The sequence below is a fragment of the Aquarana catesbeiana genome, linkage group LG08 (assembly GCF_042186555.1).
Source record: "Aquarana catesbeiana isolate 2022-GZ linkage group LG08, ASM4218655v1, whole genome shotgun sequence".
NCBI lineage: Eukaryota > Metazoa > Chordata > Amphibia > Anura > Ranidae > Aquarana > Aquarana catesbeiana.
This window is the reverse complement of record NC_133331.1, coordinates 295,878,945-295,897,786: the sequence shown is the minus strand read 5'-3', so window position 1 is coordinate 295,897,786 and position 18,842 is coordinate 295,878,945. Positions and strand designations below refer to the sequence as shown.

Here is an 18,842-nt window from a genome sequence, read left to right as displayed (position 1 = left end):
TCTTCTGTGGTTTCAATGAATTGTAGTAGTTGTACGAATAATCTCATATATAGCATCATGCATTGAATTATTTGAATACAGAAACTCTATAATTATTTGATTCTATTAAAAGCTATCAATTTTATTTTTGCCCCCGTGTGTTTATATAAAAAGTCCCGCTATTCCTTCATTTTTTATTTCATTCAACCGGGATGGAGGGGGGGACCTGAGCGGCACCCCTATACCTCATATAAAGTCCCACATTTTCCCTCATTCTTCTCCCTTTTAATATTATTAAAAATGTATTTATATATTTTTTTTATATACTGTTGCAAGTCAGTGTTGTGAATCAGCACTATATTGCTCTGGTGACAATATGTCTAAAATTTTTTATCAAAAATTTATTTTTTTTACATACTGTTGCAAGTCAGTGTCGCTGATCACCACTGTAATGCTCTGGTCACCGTATTTACGGAACCCCCCCCCCCTCCCAAAAAAAGTAATAAAAATATTATTAAAATTGTATTTATTTATTTATTTATTTATTTATATACTGTTGCCAGTCAGTGTTGTTAATCAGCACTGTATTGCTCTGGTCACAATATGTAAAAAAAAAAAAAATCATAAAAAAAAGTATTAAAAATGTATTTTTGTTTACATACTGTTGCCAGTCAGTGTTGCTGATCACCACTGTAATGCTCTGGTCACTGTATGTACAAGGAAAAAAAAAAGGGTAATAAATATATTATTAAAAATGTATTATTTATTTTTTACATACGGTTTCCAGCAGTGTAATGCTCTGCTCATCGTATGTACGGGGAAAAAAAATCCTAAAAAAAAAGTAATAAAAATATTATTAAAAATGTATTTATTTATTTTTTATATACTGTTGCCAGTCAGTGTTGTTAATCAGCACTATATTGCTCCGGTCACAATATGTTAAAAAAAAATCGTAAAAAAATAAAAAGATTTTTTTTTTTTTTTTTTTAATGTTACATTTTTCCATTTTTTTTTCTTCATTTTACGATTTTTTTTTACATACTGTGACCAGAGCAATACACTGGTGATCAGTGACACTGACTGGCAACAATATGTAAACAAAATTGTAGAAAAAAATGATTAAAAATGTATGTTTTTTACATGCTGTTGCCAGTCAGTGTCGCTGATCACCACTGTATTGCTCTGTTCACAGTATGTAAGAAAAAAAAAAAAAAACGTAAAATAAAAAAAAAAAAAAGTATTAAAAATGTACAGGTGCTCTTCGCCTTGAGGACATTATGATACTGGCCAATTGGGGCCTCGGGTTGTGGTCACCTGCTTGTGAGATGGTGACGGACCTGGTAGAGACCTGTTGGTCTGGCGCCCCGCACAGTGCATGGCCACACAGCTGGGGGGGGGGGTGGCGGCGCCCTTGTGCCCCTTGTCAACTGGCTGCCACTGGTATTTATAACAGAAACGAAGAAAGATGCATTTTTTTTATAATTTTTGGTCTTTTTTAGTTTGTTTAACAAAAAAATAAAAAACGCCAGCAGTGGTAATTAAATACCATCAAAAGAAAGTTCTATTTGTGTGAAAAAAAAAATTATAAAAATGTCCTATGTGTACAGTGTAGCACGACTGCGTTATTGTCATTCAAAGTGCGACAGCGCTGAAAGCTGAACATTGGCCCTGGCAGGAAGGGGGTTAAAGTGCCCGGTATTGAAGGGGTTTAATAACAACAAAGTTCTTTTACTGAAGGAGGAATAATTCTCAGAGACGTCCTCCATACACATTCCTGTACAAAGTCCTCAAAGTGCTCCATTGTGCCCCTGGTGCTCCCCAGTCGCCCCGTGAGGTAGTCATGCCTTTAACCCTGAGTCTACCGGGCACTTTCCCCCCCTTCCTGCCCAAGACAATTTTCAGCTCTCGGTGCTGTCAGTGTGAGGAGGGAATTGCCGATAACCGCCAAACCCTGTTTACACTGTGATTGGACAGTCCGAAGGACACAGCGATCACAGATCACTGCTGTTGCACGCTGCAGGGGGCACTCGGGAAGCTTGATCAGGATCAGTGTAGCGGTCCCTTTTATTGGTGACTAGTAGAAGGACCCCCTTATATCAGTGGTCAGTGTAGTGGTCCCTTACATTGGTGATAAATGGGAGAAGGTCCCCTTATATCAGTGGTCAGTGTAGTGGTCCCTTACATTGGTGACCAATGGGAGAAGGTCCCCTTATATCAGTGGTCAGTGTAGTGGTCCCTTACATTGGTGATAAATGGGAGAAGGTCCCCTTATATCAGTGGTCAGTGTGGTGGTCCCTTACATTGGTGATAAATGGGAGAAGGTCCCCTTATATCAGTGGTCAGTGTAGTGGCCCCTTACATTGGTGACCAATGGGAGAAGGTCCCCTTATAGCAGTGGTCAGTGTAGTGGTCCCTTACATTGGTGACCAATGGGAGAAGGTCCCCTTATATCAGTGGTCAGTGTAGTGGTCCCTTACATTGGTGATAAATGGGAGAAGGTCCCCTTATATCAGTGGTCAGTGTAGTGGTCCCTTACATTGGTGACCAATGGGAGAAGGACCCCCTTATATCAGTGGTCAGTGTAGTGGTCCCTTACATTGGTGGCCAATGGGAGAAGAACCCCTTATATCAGTGGTCAGTGTAGTGGTCCCTTACATTGTTGACCAATGGTAGAAGGTCCCCTTATATCAGTGGTCAGTGTAGTGGTCCCTTACATTGGTGACCAATGGGAGAAGGACCCCCTTATATCAGTGGTCAGTGTAGTGGTCCCTTACATTGGTGACCAATGGGAGAAGGACCCCCTTATATCAGTGGTCAATGTAGTGGCCCCATAAATTGGTGACCAATGGGAGAAGGACCACCTTATATCTGTGGTCGGTGTAGTGGCCCCCTATATTGGTGACCAATGGTAGAAGGACCCCCTTATATGAGTGGTCAGTGTAGTGGTCCCTTATATTGGTGACCAATGGAAGAAGGATCCCCTTATATCAGTGGTCAGTGTAGCGGTCCCTTATATTGGTGACCAAAGGGAGAAGGACCCCCTTATATCAGTGGTCCCTTACATTGGTGACCAATGGGAGAAGAACCCCCTTATATTAGTGGTCAGTGTAGTGGTTCCTTACATTGGTGAGCAATGAGAGATGGACCCTCTAATATCAATAGTCAGTGTAGTGGTCCCATACATTGGTGACCAATGGGAGGACGCCTTATATCAGTGGTCAGTGTAGTGGTCCCTTACATTGGTGACCAATGAGAGAAGGTCCCCTTAAATCAGTGGTCAGTGTAGTGTCCCTTACATTGGTGACCAATGGGAGAGGGACCCCCTTATATTAGTCGTCAGTGTAGTGGTCCCCTATATTGGTGACCAATGGGAGAAGGACCCCCTTATATGAGTGGTCAGTGTAGTGGTCCCTTATATTGGTGACCAATGGAAGAAGAACCCCCTTATATCAGTGGTCAGTGTAGTGGTCCCTTATATTGGTGACCAATGGAAGAAGAACCCCCTTATATGAGTGGTCAGTGTAGTGGTCCCTTATATTGGTGACCAATGGGAGAAGGACCCCTTATATCAGTGGTCAGTGTAGTGGTCCCTTACATTGGTGACAAATGGGAGAAGGACATTCTTTTATCATCATCAGTGGGATTCATGTAGGCTTTTATATATTTCTATCCCCCTTGGTTGGAGTGGAGATGACCCCATCTATAAGGATGAAGCGCACCTATAAAGGAGCCGCTGGCTTTGACTGTCCTTTTCTCCAAACTCAATGCACACACAGCCAGGCACACAGCATTTCCTTTCCCTCAATTGCTCCAGGGAGTGTCTTTTATACTTTTATTACTGAAGAAAACATGGCTGGGTGAGGGGGACACATAGGATACCCCAAAAGGAAACTGAATTGACTGATCTGACAGAGAGCTCCCTCCATGTTCACTACTGGCTGGGAAATGCCTATGAGGGCTTGCCTTTGTAGAACTGAGGACTGCACAAGACACTAGGGCACAGAATGGAGGTCAGAACTCACAATGCCACAAGTCATCAGTTGCCTCCTTCTGATATCCACCCAGCACTCTTGAGTGAGGGAGACACACAGCTAGACACTCCCCCCCCCCCCAACTTCCACCAGGTAGTCTCTATAAGAAAATCCCAGACTTTGGAAATTAGCTCCCCAGCTTAGACTTCAACTGGGACCCGAATGACCTTCAAGTAGCATCTCCAGCGTCCTGCCCTGAGGGGCTAAGCCCCTTAGACAGGGGGTTACCCTTTTGCAGGACTGGACCCAGGACCCACACCCCTACTACTTCAGGCCTCCAACTATTTATGGTGTCTCCAGCCACTGACTCAACACACCACCCCAGGGATGGGCTGGGTCCCCATAAATATTCAGGCTGCCTTTCTATTCTTCCTTCCACTGAGAATAAAGAATCCTGCAGAATGCAGGGGAAATTAATCAGATCAGCGACTGTGAAGCATTGAGCAGACTAAACCAATCAACCACTGCTCCTCTGAGTACAGAGAAACTAAACTAAATGTATATAGCATCCTACAGAGACAGAGAGTGTGCTACAAGGATCTTAGGAGCCGGGCCCTCTGATTCCTCCTGTATTGAATTGCATTGTAAGTGTACTGTCTGCCCTCATGTTGTAAAGTGATTTTTGGCACTATATAAATCCTGTATAATAATAATATACAGTACAAGGTCGTGTTCACACTACAAGATGTTTCTCGGGGGTGCAGTTCCTCTGAGTTCCACAAGATGGGGATCTCCTCACTTCCACCCAGACGGAAAATCTCTATGGAAGACCGGAAGTGATGTCAGGTACAGACAGGAAGTGATGTCAGGTACAGACAGGAAGTGATGTCCGGTACAAACAGGAAGTGATGTCACATATAAATAGGAAGTTCCGGATGAGAGGTGAATCAGGAGGAAGTAGAGAGGAGATATTGCTGGAAGTGAAGCAGAGGAGGTAATAAGATCTTATTTTCTATTTACACCCAGTAACCCCCCCCCCGTCATGTTCCGTCCTCTTCCTCCATAGTCACTGTGACGTCTTTTATCTCCAGCAGATGATGATACTCACATATATAATGTGGAAACCTAGATTAACCCCTTCAGGGGCAGAACATTCCCCCACTTACGGGGACGGAACCTTCTCTTTATTTTGGAGACGTGTCACCTTCTCAACTTAGAAGTCTCTTGTAACGAAGGATGAGATTCAGATTCGGGTTGTACTGAAACTTACGCTTCCACACCCGACCCCTCCCCTACACCTGACTACCCCCGCCGTGTACCACAGGCTCCTCTGCCCTCTCCTGCATGGCCAAGGACCGGCATTAGAGTTGCCACCTCATCCCTTTAAACCCGAACACATATGAATTACACGGGTTCTGTGGCTGATTAAGGTGGTAATTAGACTCACTTGTTGCCTTATCTGCATTTAATTAGCATCAGAACCCGTGTAATTCATATGTGTCCTGGATTAAAGGGATGAGGTGGCAATCCTAACCGGCATGGCGGATGGAGTGGAGGGTGATCAGTTCTCGGATCTCCCCTCCGGTGAATGAACCCAGAAGAGACGAGCATTTCATCACTTCTAGGCTCAGAGCCATTGTCACGCACATAGGAGTGAGAGAAATAATTCTGGGGGCCGTTATTCACGGTTTTCTCTAAACTGATGACCTGTAGGAGCTTCTACAGTGTTGTCTTTGCACCGTGTTGAGTAGTGAAGTTAGTCGCCGTTTCATAGGGACATAAAATGTTAAAAGTTGATAATTGTGTGTTTGGGGGGAGGGGCAACTTTCTTTAGAGCAAAAAAAAAATGCAGATTTTACCATGTGTGTGAATTTTTTTTACATTTTTTTAAAGCCCATCTCCAGGGAAAGGAAAATTACCAAAACCTACATGAGTATTTAATCCTTAACATAACTGGGGCAACCCCACACCAATGGCTATATGGTAATTTGGGTGTAGGGAACCAGGAAAAGCATTCTTACACTCCAGCAATGGACTGTCCCTCCTCCTGTCCAATGAAGGGCTATGGGCCCGGTATTGGGAAGAAGAGGTTGTGTGGACCGGTCGTACAACCTGGAGGAGTCTGGGGAAGTGGGGGGCTCAGGGGAGTAAAAGTATATCATATCTGGTTATGATAAAGCAATAAACTCTGCGCCTCTGGAAGATAAAACCAACCTATATGCTACAGCTGCTAGGCGTCCCTTATTGTCCTTATGGACAGTAGGTGACCCGAAGTGCATCACCTCCTCTGTGTGCTGTGACTTAATTGGTTGGAGATGTACCCTGCCTCTAGTTTGTGCAGTCCTACCTCTGTTATGTTCCTCAGCAACTGCTCTCCCCCTACTATCTCCCTACTGCTCTCCCCCTACTATCTCCCCGTGCAGCAACATGTAAATGTAAATTTTCTGGATGATTATGCAAATGTTTTTTATAGACTCCTAAGTAACCCGATCTACATGTTCTAATCCCCACTGGGGGGGCAGCCGGCCTATCAACCATTTATATCCCCATCCTAACATTGTACAACCAATACAGTCCAGATAATTCTCCACTATCCATCTTCAGAGAAACCCGCATAGATCACATGATCACATCAATGAGGATGGAGGAGGACCGGAGTCACATGACTGAGAAGATACTAAACCTCACCCTGGAGATCATCTACCTGCTGACCGGAGAGGTGAGGAGGATTCTGGGAGGTCACATGACATCACTCTTATCTCTATTAATAAAACACAGACCTGACCGGAGAGGTGAGGAGGATTCTGGGAGGTCACATGACATCACTCTTATCTCTATTAATAAAACACAGACCTGACAGGAGAGGTGAGGAGGATTCTGGGAGGTCACATGACATCACTCTTATCTCTATTAATAAAACACAGACCTGACCGGAGAGGTGAGGAGGATTCTGGGAGGTCACATGACATCACTCTTATCTCTAATAATAAAACACAGACCTGACCGGAGAGGTGAGGAGGATTCTGGGAGGTCACATGACATCACTCTTATCTCTATTAATAAAACACAGATCTGACCGGAGAGGTGAGGAGGATTCTGGGAGGTCACATGACATCACTCTTATCTCTATTAATAAAACACAGACCTGACCGGAGAGGTGAGGAGGATTCTGGGAGGTCACATGACATCACTCTTATCTCTATTAATAAAACACAGACCTGACCGGAGAGGTGAGGAGGATTCTGGGATTCTAACATGATATTCCTATTGGTTCCTCAATACAGAGATTTCCTCTGGTGAAGTCAGGTGATCATATGACCATCACAGTGCCTCCATGTGACTCCCTAAAACCTGAGAGACACAACATGGAGAAGATTCTAGAAGTCACCAAGAAGATGATGGAGCTGCTGACAGGAGAGGTGAGGAGGATTCTGGGAATTCTGGGACATTATCCAGTAACAGACAAGGGATGTGTCTGGATGGTGACTGTATCATTGTGTGTGTCAGGTTCCTATAAGGTGTCAGGATGTCACTGTCTATTTCTCCATGGAGGAGTGGGAGTATTTAGAAGGACACAAGGATCTCTACAAGGACGTCATGATGGACAATCAGCCGCCCCTCACATCACCGGGTAAGAGGAGACTTAACAAGCATTTAGATACAAATGTGGGGGTGATATTTCATATTTCATAGTTCCCAAAACAAAATTGAAAAAAAAAAAACCAAAACAACCAGATGGAATGCTACCTTCACTCTTGTAGCAATAGAAAAAAATACAATGGGAAAAACATGAGAGCAGCTCGAAACCTCGCATGGACCAGCCACACAAAGTCCAAAAACAGGCCTGAGAATTTTAAAACACATAAACGTGTACTATACATCCATCAACTCGCTCATCACAGATTTCTGAAGCCACAGCTGAACTACTTCCAAGGTATTTTTATTCTGGGGTCTCCAAAGGAATACACCTTACTGTATCCTCTGACCATATCTGCCAATCTTAAGGAGTCTAATGGCCTTAGCCCCAAACTCAGATTTCATGGATTGTGCAGCTGTCTGACTGGGGTGCATGGACGGCCCATTGCTCGTGATGATTCAAATTGCTTTTTTTTGGCGTCCAGAGAACCCTGCGCTTTACTTTCGGAGCGGTTATTGTTTGCGCCTTTATCACTATAACCGGCCCCCCGCTTCCCAATTATCGTACACGACCTGAGCAGGGCTGCTGGCGTACTACTCCTCACGTTTATGCCAATACAATCACGCACTGGAATTCCGATTATTATACACGGCCCGACCGGTCTCACGATATCCAGCCTTCTAAACATGTTTGTCCGACAACTACAAAAACACCATGAAAATCCTCCACTATTCAAAACAATCTCCTGGCTCCTCTCTGTACCTAGATGTTACTACAAGAACTTGGATGCCTCCTGTTTGCTCTCTACCCAAAACTGTATTAGCTATGGTGCCAATATCTGAAAATTGATCACACCTGAAGTCCTGACGGCCTATCTCATTTCTTGAGACCCTAACATGCCAGAAAAGTACAAATACCCCCCAAATGACCCCTTTTTGGAAAGAAGACATTCCAAGGTATTTAGAAAGATGCATGATGAGTTTTTTGAAGTTGTCATTTTTTCCCACAATTCTTTGCACAATCAAGATTTTTATTTTTTTTTTTTGCACAAAATTGTCATATTAGCAGGTTATTTCTCACACACAGTATATGCATACCACAAATTACACCCCAAAACACATTCTGCTATTACTCCCGAGTATGGCGATACCACATGTGTGAGACTTTTACACAGCGTGGCCACATACAGAGGCCCAACATGCAGGGAGCACCTTCAGGCGTTCTGGAGCTCCCAGGCCAATTCTGACATTTCTCTCCTACATGTAAAAATCATCATTTATTTGCTAGAAAATTACATAGAAACCCCAAACATTATATATGTTTTTTTCAGCAAAGACCCTAGAGAATACAATGGCGGTCATTGCAACTTTTTATCTCACACGGTATTTGCGCAGCAATTTTTTGAACGCTTTTTTTTGGAAAAAAACAGTTTTGTGCTTTAAAAAAAACCAAAACAGTAAAGTTAGCCCAATGTTTTTGCATACTGTGAAAGATGAAATTACGCTGAGTAAATAGATACCCAACATGTCACCCTTCAAAATTGCACACGCTTGTGGAATGGCGCCAAACTTCGCTACTTAAAAATCTCCATAGGTGACGCTTTAAATTTTTTTACTGGTTACATGTTTTGAGTTACAGAGGAGGTCTAGGGCCAAAATTATTGCTCTCGCTCTACCAATCGCAGTGATACCTCACATGTGTGATTTGAATACCATTTTCATATGTGGGCGGGACTTATGTATGCGTTCGCTTCTGCATGCGAGCACACGGGGACATGGGGAAAACATATTTTTTTTTTTTTTATTGTTCATTTTACTTTATTTATTTTAGTTTGGCACTTTTTTCCATTTAAATTATTTTTTGATCACTTTTTTTCCTATTACAAGGAATGTAAGCATCCCTTGTAATAGGAATATGGCATGACAGGTCCTCTTTACAGTGAGATATGGGGTCAATAAGACCCCACATCTCACCTCTAGGCTGGGAAGCCTGAAATAAATAAATAAAACTTTCCTGGCTTTGATCGTAGTGGTGAGTCGGTAGAAGCACCGGAGGGCGGCGGGAGGGGGGGACGTCCCCTCTCGCCTCCCATAAGAATGATCAAGCAGTGGAACAGCCTCTATGATCGTTCTTATGGTGTAGGGAATCGCCTGCTGAAAAAGCTGATATCTGAATGATGCCTGTAGCTGCACCCATCATTCAGATATCCCCGCACAAAGTCAAGGACGTCGTATGACGGCCGGTGGGCGGGAAGTGGTTAAAACGCATTTTTTTTTTAAACACAAAGTTGTCCATTTATACAATATTTCTACCACATAACATGTACATACCAAAAATGACACCCCAAAATAGATTCTCCTCCTCCTCCTGAGTACGGCGATACCCCATGTGTGAGACTTCCACAGGCTGGCCACATACAGAGGGCGAGTATGGCTGATAATGACTGGGTATGGCAGGGTATTGGAGGTTATTGCAGAGTATTGGCAGAGTATTGGCGAGTATTGCGGGGTATTGTAGAGTATTGCAGGGTATTGTAGAGTATTGCAGGGTATTGTAGAGTATTGCGGGGTATTGGCAGAGTATTGGCAGAATGTTGGCGGGTATTGCAGGGTATTGTAGAGTATTGCAGGGTATTGCAGAGTATTGCGGGGTATTGTAGAGTATTGCGGGGTATTGTAGAGTATTGCGGGGTATTGTAGAGTATTGCGGGGTATTGCAGAGTATTGTGGGGTATTGTAGAGTATTGTGGGGTATTGTAGAGTATTGCGGGGTATTGTAGAGTATTGCGGGGTATTGTAGAGTATTGTGGGGGTATTGCAGAGTATTGTGGGGTATTGTAGAGTATTGTGGGGTATTGTAGAGTATTGTGGGGTATTGTAGAGTATTGTGGGGTATTGTAGAGTATTGCGGGGTATTGTAGAGTATTGCGGGGTATTGTAGAGTATTGCGGGGTATTGTAGAGTATTGCGGGGTATTGTAGAGTATTTGCAGAATGTTGGCGGGTATTGCAGGGTATTGGCAGAGTATTGCGGGGTATTGGCAGAGCATTGGCAGAGTATTGCAGAGTATTGGCGGGTATTGCAGAGTATTGGCAGGGTATTGCAGAGTATTGCGGGTATTACGGGGTATTGCAGAGTATTGGCGGGTATTGCGGGGTATTGCGGGGTATTGGCAGGGTATTGCAGAGTATTGGCGGGTATTGCAGAGGATTGGAGGGTATTGCAGAGTATTGGCGGGTATTGCAGAGTATTGCAGAGTATTGCAGAGTATTGGCGGGTATTGGCGGGTATTGGCGGGTATTGCAGAGTATTGGCGGGTATTGCAGAGTATTAGCGGGTATTGCAGAGTATTGCGGAGTATTGGAGGGTATTGCAGAGTATTGGCGGGTATTGCAGAGTATTGGCGGGTATTGCAGAGTATTGGCGGGTATTGCAGAGTACTGCGGGGTATTGCAGAGGATTGGCGGGTATTGCAGAGTATTGGCGGGTATTGCAGAGTATTGGCGGGTATTGGCGGGTATTGCAGAGTATTGGCGGGTATTGCAGAGTATTGGCGGGTATTGCAGAGTATTGGCGGGTATTGGCGGGTATTGCAGAGTATTGGCGGGTATTGGCGGGTATTGCAGAGGATTGGCGGGTATTGCAGAGTATTGGCGGGTATTGCAGAGTATTGGCGGGTATTGCAGAGTATTGGCGGGTATTGCAGAGTATTGCGGAGTATTGCAGGGTATTGGCAGAGTATTGGCGGGTATTGCTGAGCATGGATGAACGGCTGGATGTGACTGCAATCGCTACACAGATGGGAGGGAGGAACCGGCGTCATGACATGATCCCGGTTTGTTTACATGTGATTACTCATTTGCCGCAATCAGCGGCCGTTTACCGTGATCTGTGATGTGTGGTCACGGATGTTCTCGGGTGCGCGCCCCAGGGGGCCCGCAAGAGCAGGATTCTGGGAGGACGTCACAGTACGCTCTCCCAGAGTTATCCAGCCGCCCTGTAACCGTCATTTGGCTATGGGCCGGTTGGTAACTGGTTAAGCATATCATTTCTCTCTTATATAATGCCGGGAAAGTGCGCTAGTGTATCTCTCCAAGTAACACAAACAGATGCTGGTATCACCTCGAGCTCAGTATAATCCTGAACAAAATGGCCAAGCTGCTTTTATTTATACTAAACACGTGGATAAGAAAAGAGCGTGCTGGCTTCAGAATCAGCCAATCAGACACTTGTATTCATTCAAAAGAACCAATCACACACACATGCATATATTCAAATAGAAATACAGTAGTAACGTCTGCAGATGGTGGTGTGCAAAACCATGCGGCGAGCACATAGTTCCAAACACTCCCACTGCTACCAATGAGCCGTACTCTATCATGGCCCAGAGGGCAATAATTTTGCATGGTTATGCTATGGTTCCCATGTACGCAGATCTGCTTACTTAGGAGTTTAAATGCGGTCGCCATGGAGTGGCCAGTCCCTTGCTGAGGCATAAACAAACATCCTTAAAAGAGCAACCAGATCTGCCGTGTCCACGGGAAGGTCTCCGCATCCAATGGTCTTCCACCGATGTCTGTATGTACGAATACCCTCACATGAGAGTATTACAGCAAAACAGACACTGGGGGGCATCTGACAACATACATTAATAAAAAAATTCCTTTAATTCTGATATTGTGAAAGATAATGTTACGCCGAGTAAATTGATACCCAACATGTCACGCTTCAAAATTGCGCCCCGCTCGTGGAATGGCGACAAACTTTTACCCTTAAAAATCACCATAGGCGACGTTTAAAAATGTCTACAGGTTGCATGTTTAGAGTTACAGAGGAGGTCTAGAGCTAGAATTATTGCTCTCGCTCTACCGATCGCGGCGATACCTCACATCTGTGGTTTGAACGCCGTTTTCATATGCGGGCGCTGCTCACGTATGCATTCGCTTCTGCGCGCGAGCTCGTCGGGACGGGGCGCGTTTAAAAAATTTTTTAGTTTTTTTCTTATTTATTTTACCTTTTTTATTTTTACACTGTTTTTTAAAAAACAAAAATGGTGTCACTTTTTATTCCTATTACAAGGAATGTAAACATCCCTTTATAATAGAAAAAAGCATGACAGGTCCTCTTTAATATGAGATCTGGGGGGTCAAAAAGACTTCAGATCTCATATTTACACTAAAATGCAATAAAAAAAAAAAAATATAAAAAAATATAAAAAATGTTTTAATTTAAAAAAAAAAAATGGCCCTCTTAAGAGCTATGGGTGGAAGTAAAGTTTTGACGTCGCTTCCGCCCTGCAATGGTATAGAGACGGGTGGGGGGCCATCTTCCCCTCACTCAACTGCATGTCAAGTAAGGGAAAACGTCCGATTGCCTCCGCCGCTGCCGACGGCTCCGGTAAGCGGCAGAGGGCGCCCGAGTGCGGAGGAAGGGGGGGGCCCCTCTCCCGCTGCCGATAAAAGTGATCTCGTGGCGAATCCGCCGCAGAGACCACTCTTATCGGAAAGCGGACCGCCAGCCGAAAAAAAGAGGATACCGGGGTTCCTCTTCAAACTTAGGACGGATATCGGTGTGCGGCGGTCCGGAAGTGGTTAAGATGTACGTCCCAAGAGTCTTTTAAATCGATCGATACTGCCCGCTGACCCCACCGATTGTGGAAGAGAGATCCACATTCTTGCTGCCCTGACAGTGAAAAAAAACCCCTACACAGCTTAAGGTTAAACCGCTTTTTCCTCAACTCTCATTGTGTGGGCCCCCGTGTCTTCTTACACCCCCTGAGACTGAATAGTTTTCTACCTACCTGGATCACCGATGAGATATTTGTATATCGCTATCATATCATCTCTTAAACTTATACTCCCTGGAGAAGAGACGCTTAACGCTTGTAGTCGTTCCTCATAAATGGGGTCCATCAATCTACTTTATTATTTTAGTTGCCCTTCTCTGGACTCTCTCCAGTTCTAGCACATCACTTCTGAGGACTGGCGACCAGAACTGGACGGAATACTCCAGATGCGGCCGGACCAGAGTTCTATAAAACAGGATTATAATTTTATCTCTGGAGTAAATTCCCTTTTTAATGCATGCTAGTAGTCTTCTGGCTTTGGTAGCCCCAGCTTGGCATTGCTGAGTCTGTCTTCTACTAGGACCCCCAGATCCTTCTCCATCCTGGATTCCCCCAGAGGTTCTCCCCCTAGTGAGTAATTTGTGTTTATATTTTTAGCCCCCAAGTGCATCACTTTACATTTTTCAGCATTAAACCTCATATACCATGTAGTTGCCAACCTCATTATTTTATTCAGGTCTTCTTGTAAGGTTTCTTTATCTTGCTATGAAGTTATTGTCCTGCTTAGCTTTGTATTCTGAGCAACCACTGAGATTGAGCTGTTTATACCAACCGCTATATCATATATCACCCGTCCTATAATCCCCTCATCACTGTCACTCCTATAAAAGACAGTTCTCGTTGTTTCCTCACTCTCTGACTAAGGTCCATGAATAAAGAAATGAACTGGTAGGAGATCAGAGGACCCATTTACTAGTTACCTTGAGGGGGGAATTGTAAGATCCTCAGAGACAAAGCTGCCTGATGTGGGCGGAGTCCTGGTTTAGGGGAACCAATCAGCTCATGTCTAGTAATAATCTTTGTATTTCTATTTTAGTAGATGGACGGGAGATGAGGAAAACCTCAGAGGATTGTCTCACTTTGTCTCCAGACTGTAAAGTAGAAGATGAGGACATCACACAGTATAGTCCAGGAGAAAACCCGACTACCTCAAATGTCCATCCGGCACCACACAGTGTAGATGGACCATCGTATTCCTCTTATCCTGAGGAACCTCAGACTGTGAGGGACGGTGCCGGACCATCGTATTCCTCTTATCCTGAGGAACCTCAGACTGTGCAGGACGGTGCCGGACCATCGTATTCCTCTTATCCTGAGGAACCTCAGATTGTGAGGGACGGTGCCGGACCATCGTATTCCTCTTATCCTGAGGAACCTCAGACTGTGAGGGACGGTGCCGGACCATCGTATTCCTCTTATCCTGAGGAACCTCAGACTGTGCGGGACGGTGCCGGACCATCGTATTCCTCTTATCCTGAGGAACCTCAGACTGTGAGGGACGGTGTCGGACCATCGTATTCCTCTTATCCTGAGGAACCTCAGACTGTGAGGGACGGTGCCATCCTTCAAAAAGATAAGAGGTTTTCCTGTGGTGAGTGTGGAAAATATTTCAATTTTAAAGGCAATCTTGAGAAGCATAAAAGATCTCACACAGGTGAGAAGCCGTACTCCTGTCCTGAGTGCGGGAAATGTTTTTTTCAGAAATCCCATCTTGCAACACATCAGAGATCTCACACGGGGGAGAAGCCGTATTGCTGTCCTGAGTGCGGAAAATGTTTTGTACAGCTTTCAAATCTTACCACACATCAGAGATCTCACACGGGAGAGCGGCCATATTGCTGTCCTGAGTGCGGGAAATGTTTTTCACACAAGTCCAATTTTTCCAAGCATCTGAGATCTCACGCAGGGGAGAAGCCGTATTCCTGCTCAGAGTGCAGGAAATGTTTTTCACAATTGTCCACCCTTTACGAACATCAGAGATCCCACACTGGGGAGAAGCCGTATTCCTGTCCTGAGTGTGGGAAGTGTTTTTCAGTGAAGTCCCATCTTTCCACACATCAGAGATCTCACACGGCGAAGAAGTCATTTTCCTGTCCTGAATGAGGGAATTGTTCCTCACTGAAGTCCTGTCTTCCTGTACATCAGGGGTCCCACACAACCCTTGAGGTGTGTTAGTGAGTGCGGGAAATGTGTTGTATATGAATGTTGTTGGACGTGTGGGGAAGAAGCACACCCTGATATACACCTCAGATATACTCCATGGCTGATCTTCATCATGTAAGAAACAGTTGATAAGGAGATCAGAGATCACCAAAGACATGGATGAAGTGTTGTACCGTGTTGGCCATTGATAGCAGGAGAAAAATAAAAATGGAGTCATTACCTCTCATTGGCTGAGTGCATTTTGTGGTGTAAACTCTTGCAATACGTCTGTTTTCTCAAGTCGTCTTCCAGGACAAAACAAGTTAACCCCACCACTTAAAAGGCGGTCCTCTAGGCCTTTTAGAATAAGAATGGAGTCATTACCTCTCATTGGCTGAGTACATTTTGTGGTATGGAGACTTAGAGGTCTATTATTCTCTTGCAAGAGGTCTGTTTTTACTCAAGTCGTCTTCCAGGACGAAACACATTTACCCCACCACTTAAAAGGCGGTCCTCTAGGCCTTTTAAAATAAAAATGGTGTCATTACCTCTCATTGGCTGAGTACATTTGGTGGTGGAAGATTTCACAAACACTTAGAAATCTATTTTTTTTTTAATTATTGAGTACATGTGATAAGCATTTGTCCAGCCATGATAAATATTGGTTGTATTTTATTTATTAAAGTGATGGCGGCACGTGTCATTAGCATTAGCTCCATCTAGTGGCTGAAAGCAGTATTTTTCCATTTTAAATCACTAGAAAGCATTCAACCAGCTCAGCAAATAGCTTAATAACATTCATTTTTTCCCCCATTCACACAGAAGACATGTACATGGGCTTTCTCCAGGTGAATTTCTATGCAAACCTTTTATGAATAGACCACTAAATGTCTGGAGACGTTTATATAAAGATGGGAAGTATGGAGCAGCTCAATGAATAGACCTCCTAGCATGTTATTACCAGGCTGCAGCTACAGGGGGGGTTCTAATATGTACAGCAGAGTTTGGCAATTCATCACATGGGGATCTAGAAAGAGTTGAAATTGAAGCACCACAACACTACTAAGAGGTCCAGATACAACTTTGTTCCATAAAAGGATCGGGGGTACAATTTTAAAAAGTAGCCAACACGTTTCAGGGGTCTAAGAGCCCCCCTCCATCAGGGCTAGAAAGAACATAAGAAGATTTTTATATCAATCTGATATCATTATAATTTCCCCTCCATTGGGGTCATAATTAAAACCAAACGGTCAGTAGTAATAAAAGTGTCAAAATAATTACAGAAAAAAATGGGAATATGAGCGCTGAAGAGAGAAAACAACCCAAAAGGTTATATAATAATAATATTTATCTCTATTGTTTAAAACGATTTGTGGGTGATATGATGAGAAATAAAAACTCCTAAAACTGGTATGTGTATATATTGAACCGTACGTTATACAAGCTGACTGTACAATCGTAAAACAGATAAAAATAATAATAATAAATAAGTAAATAAAAAACAATAATAAAAAAATAGCATAATAATAGTACTAACAACAATAATAATCCTAATCACTCTAATTAGACACTTGAAATGCGTTGGCTACTTTTTGAATTGTACCCCTGACCTTTTAATATAATAAAGTTGTATCTGGACGTCTTGGCGTTGGTGTTGGCGCCTCAATTTCAACTCCTTTTCACATTACACTACAAGCCAAGGAGGCTTTGGAGATCCTCAGGGGAGGGGCGTAGAAGCTGCCATGCCCAGGAACCAGATCATTTACACCAACAGTATTACCTTAAAGGAGAACTCCGGGGCAAAAACTTTTTTCCATGTCCTTGTTGTCGACCTCCTTCATTCACCAACTAGGCCGTCCATCTTCCTCTAAGCTCAGTAGTTCCTCTGTAATGGCCTTGATGATTATGAAATAAAACCCTGAATCCCCTGTGATTTCCTGACCGGTGGCTACTATTCCTCCTGGACTTTCAGCCACTGGTCTTGGGACAGCCGATTTGTAGTTCTTTCCAGCAAGCAGGGACTTGTACTTCTGTCCCTACTTGCTGTAGTGGGTGGACGGGTCTCCCAGATCCCCCCCCCCCACCCCGGTCTGTACTGCCCATGGAGGTGGTGTCCTCCTCCTCCGCTCCCTACCAGCACGCCAGTCACTTCCCGCCTGCCCGTCATTCAGTCATCAGTCAGTGCAGTAGGGACTGTTAGGAGACACCGGCCAGCTGGATGACAGAGCGGGGATTCTCTGCTGTGGCAGATCTTGTATGTGAAATGCCGGTTGATGTAAAGTCCTGTCTCCTGGACCGGCATTGTGATGGACAGCTCACTGGTCCAATGCCGGTCCAGGAGGCAGGACTTTACAGTGACTGGCTTTTCACATACAAGATCTGTCACAGCGGGAGATCCCCGCTCTGTCATACGGCTGGTGTCTCCTAACAGTCCCTGCTGCACTGATGGGCACAAATGAGGCTGCACTGATGGGCACAAATGAGACTGCACTGATGGGCACAGATGAGACTGCACTGATGGACATTGATGAGCTGCACTGATGGGCACAGATGAGACTGCACTGATGGACATTGATGAGCTGCACTGATGGGCACAAATGAGACTTCACTGATGGGCACAGATGAGATTGCACTGATGGGCACAAATGAGACTGCACTGATGGACATTGATAAGCTGCACTGATGGGCAGAGATGAGAATGCACTTATGGGCACAAATAGGTTTCACCGATGGGCACAGATGAGACTGCACTTATGGACACTGATGGGCACAGGCTGCACTGATGGACACAGATGAGAATACACTTATTGGCACAGATAGGCTTCACTGATGAGCACAGATGAGACTGCACTTATGGGGACAGATAGGCTGCACTGATGGGCACAGATAGGCTTCACTGATGGGCACAGATGAGACTCCACTTATGGGCACAGATAGGCTGCACTGATGGGCACAGATGAGACTCCACTTATGGGCACAGATAGGCTGCACTGATGGGAACAGATAAGCTGCAATGAGGCAGCACTGATAAGGCTGCACTGATGGGCACTGATGAAGCTGCACTGATGGGCACAGATGAGACTGCACTTATAGGCACAGATAGGCTGCACTGATGGGCACAGATAGGTTTCACTGATGGGAAGAGATAAGCTGCAATGAGGCAGCACTGATAAGGCTGCACTGATCGGCACTGATGAAGCTGCACTGATGGGCACAGATGAGACTGCACTGATGGGCACAGATAAGCTGCACTGAGGTGACACTGATAAGGCTGCACTTTTGGGCACTGATAGGTGGCACTGATGAAGCTGCACTGGTGGGCACTTATGAGGCTGCACGGATAAGGCAGAGATAAGCTGCACTGCTGAGGCTGCACTTATGGGCACTGATAAGCTGCACTGACAAGACAGGACTGATAAGCTGCACTGATGGGCACTGATATGCTGCAGTGATGGGCACTGATATGCTGCACTGATAAGCAGTGGACA

At 44.6% G+C, this 18,842-nt stretch overlaps 2 protein-coding genes across 2 annotated transcripts in view; both read left to right on the top strand.

The window, feature by feature from the left end:
• The window catches only part of LOC141106826 (uncharacterized), a 559,651-nt gene that overhangs the window by 297,070 nt on the left and 243,739 nt on the right, over nucleotides 1-18,842 (top strand). The window lies entirely within an intron of this gene.
• On the top strand, nucleotides 14,181-15,601 carry LOC141104885 (uncharacterized). Its single transcript, XM_073594673.1, has one exon. It carries the CDS (start codon nucleotides 14,215-14,217, stop codon nucleotides 15,313-15,315), a length of 1,101 nt encoding a protein of 366 aa, XP_073450774.1. The 5' UTR covers nucleotides 14,181-14,214; the 3' UTR covers nucleotides 15,316-15,601.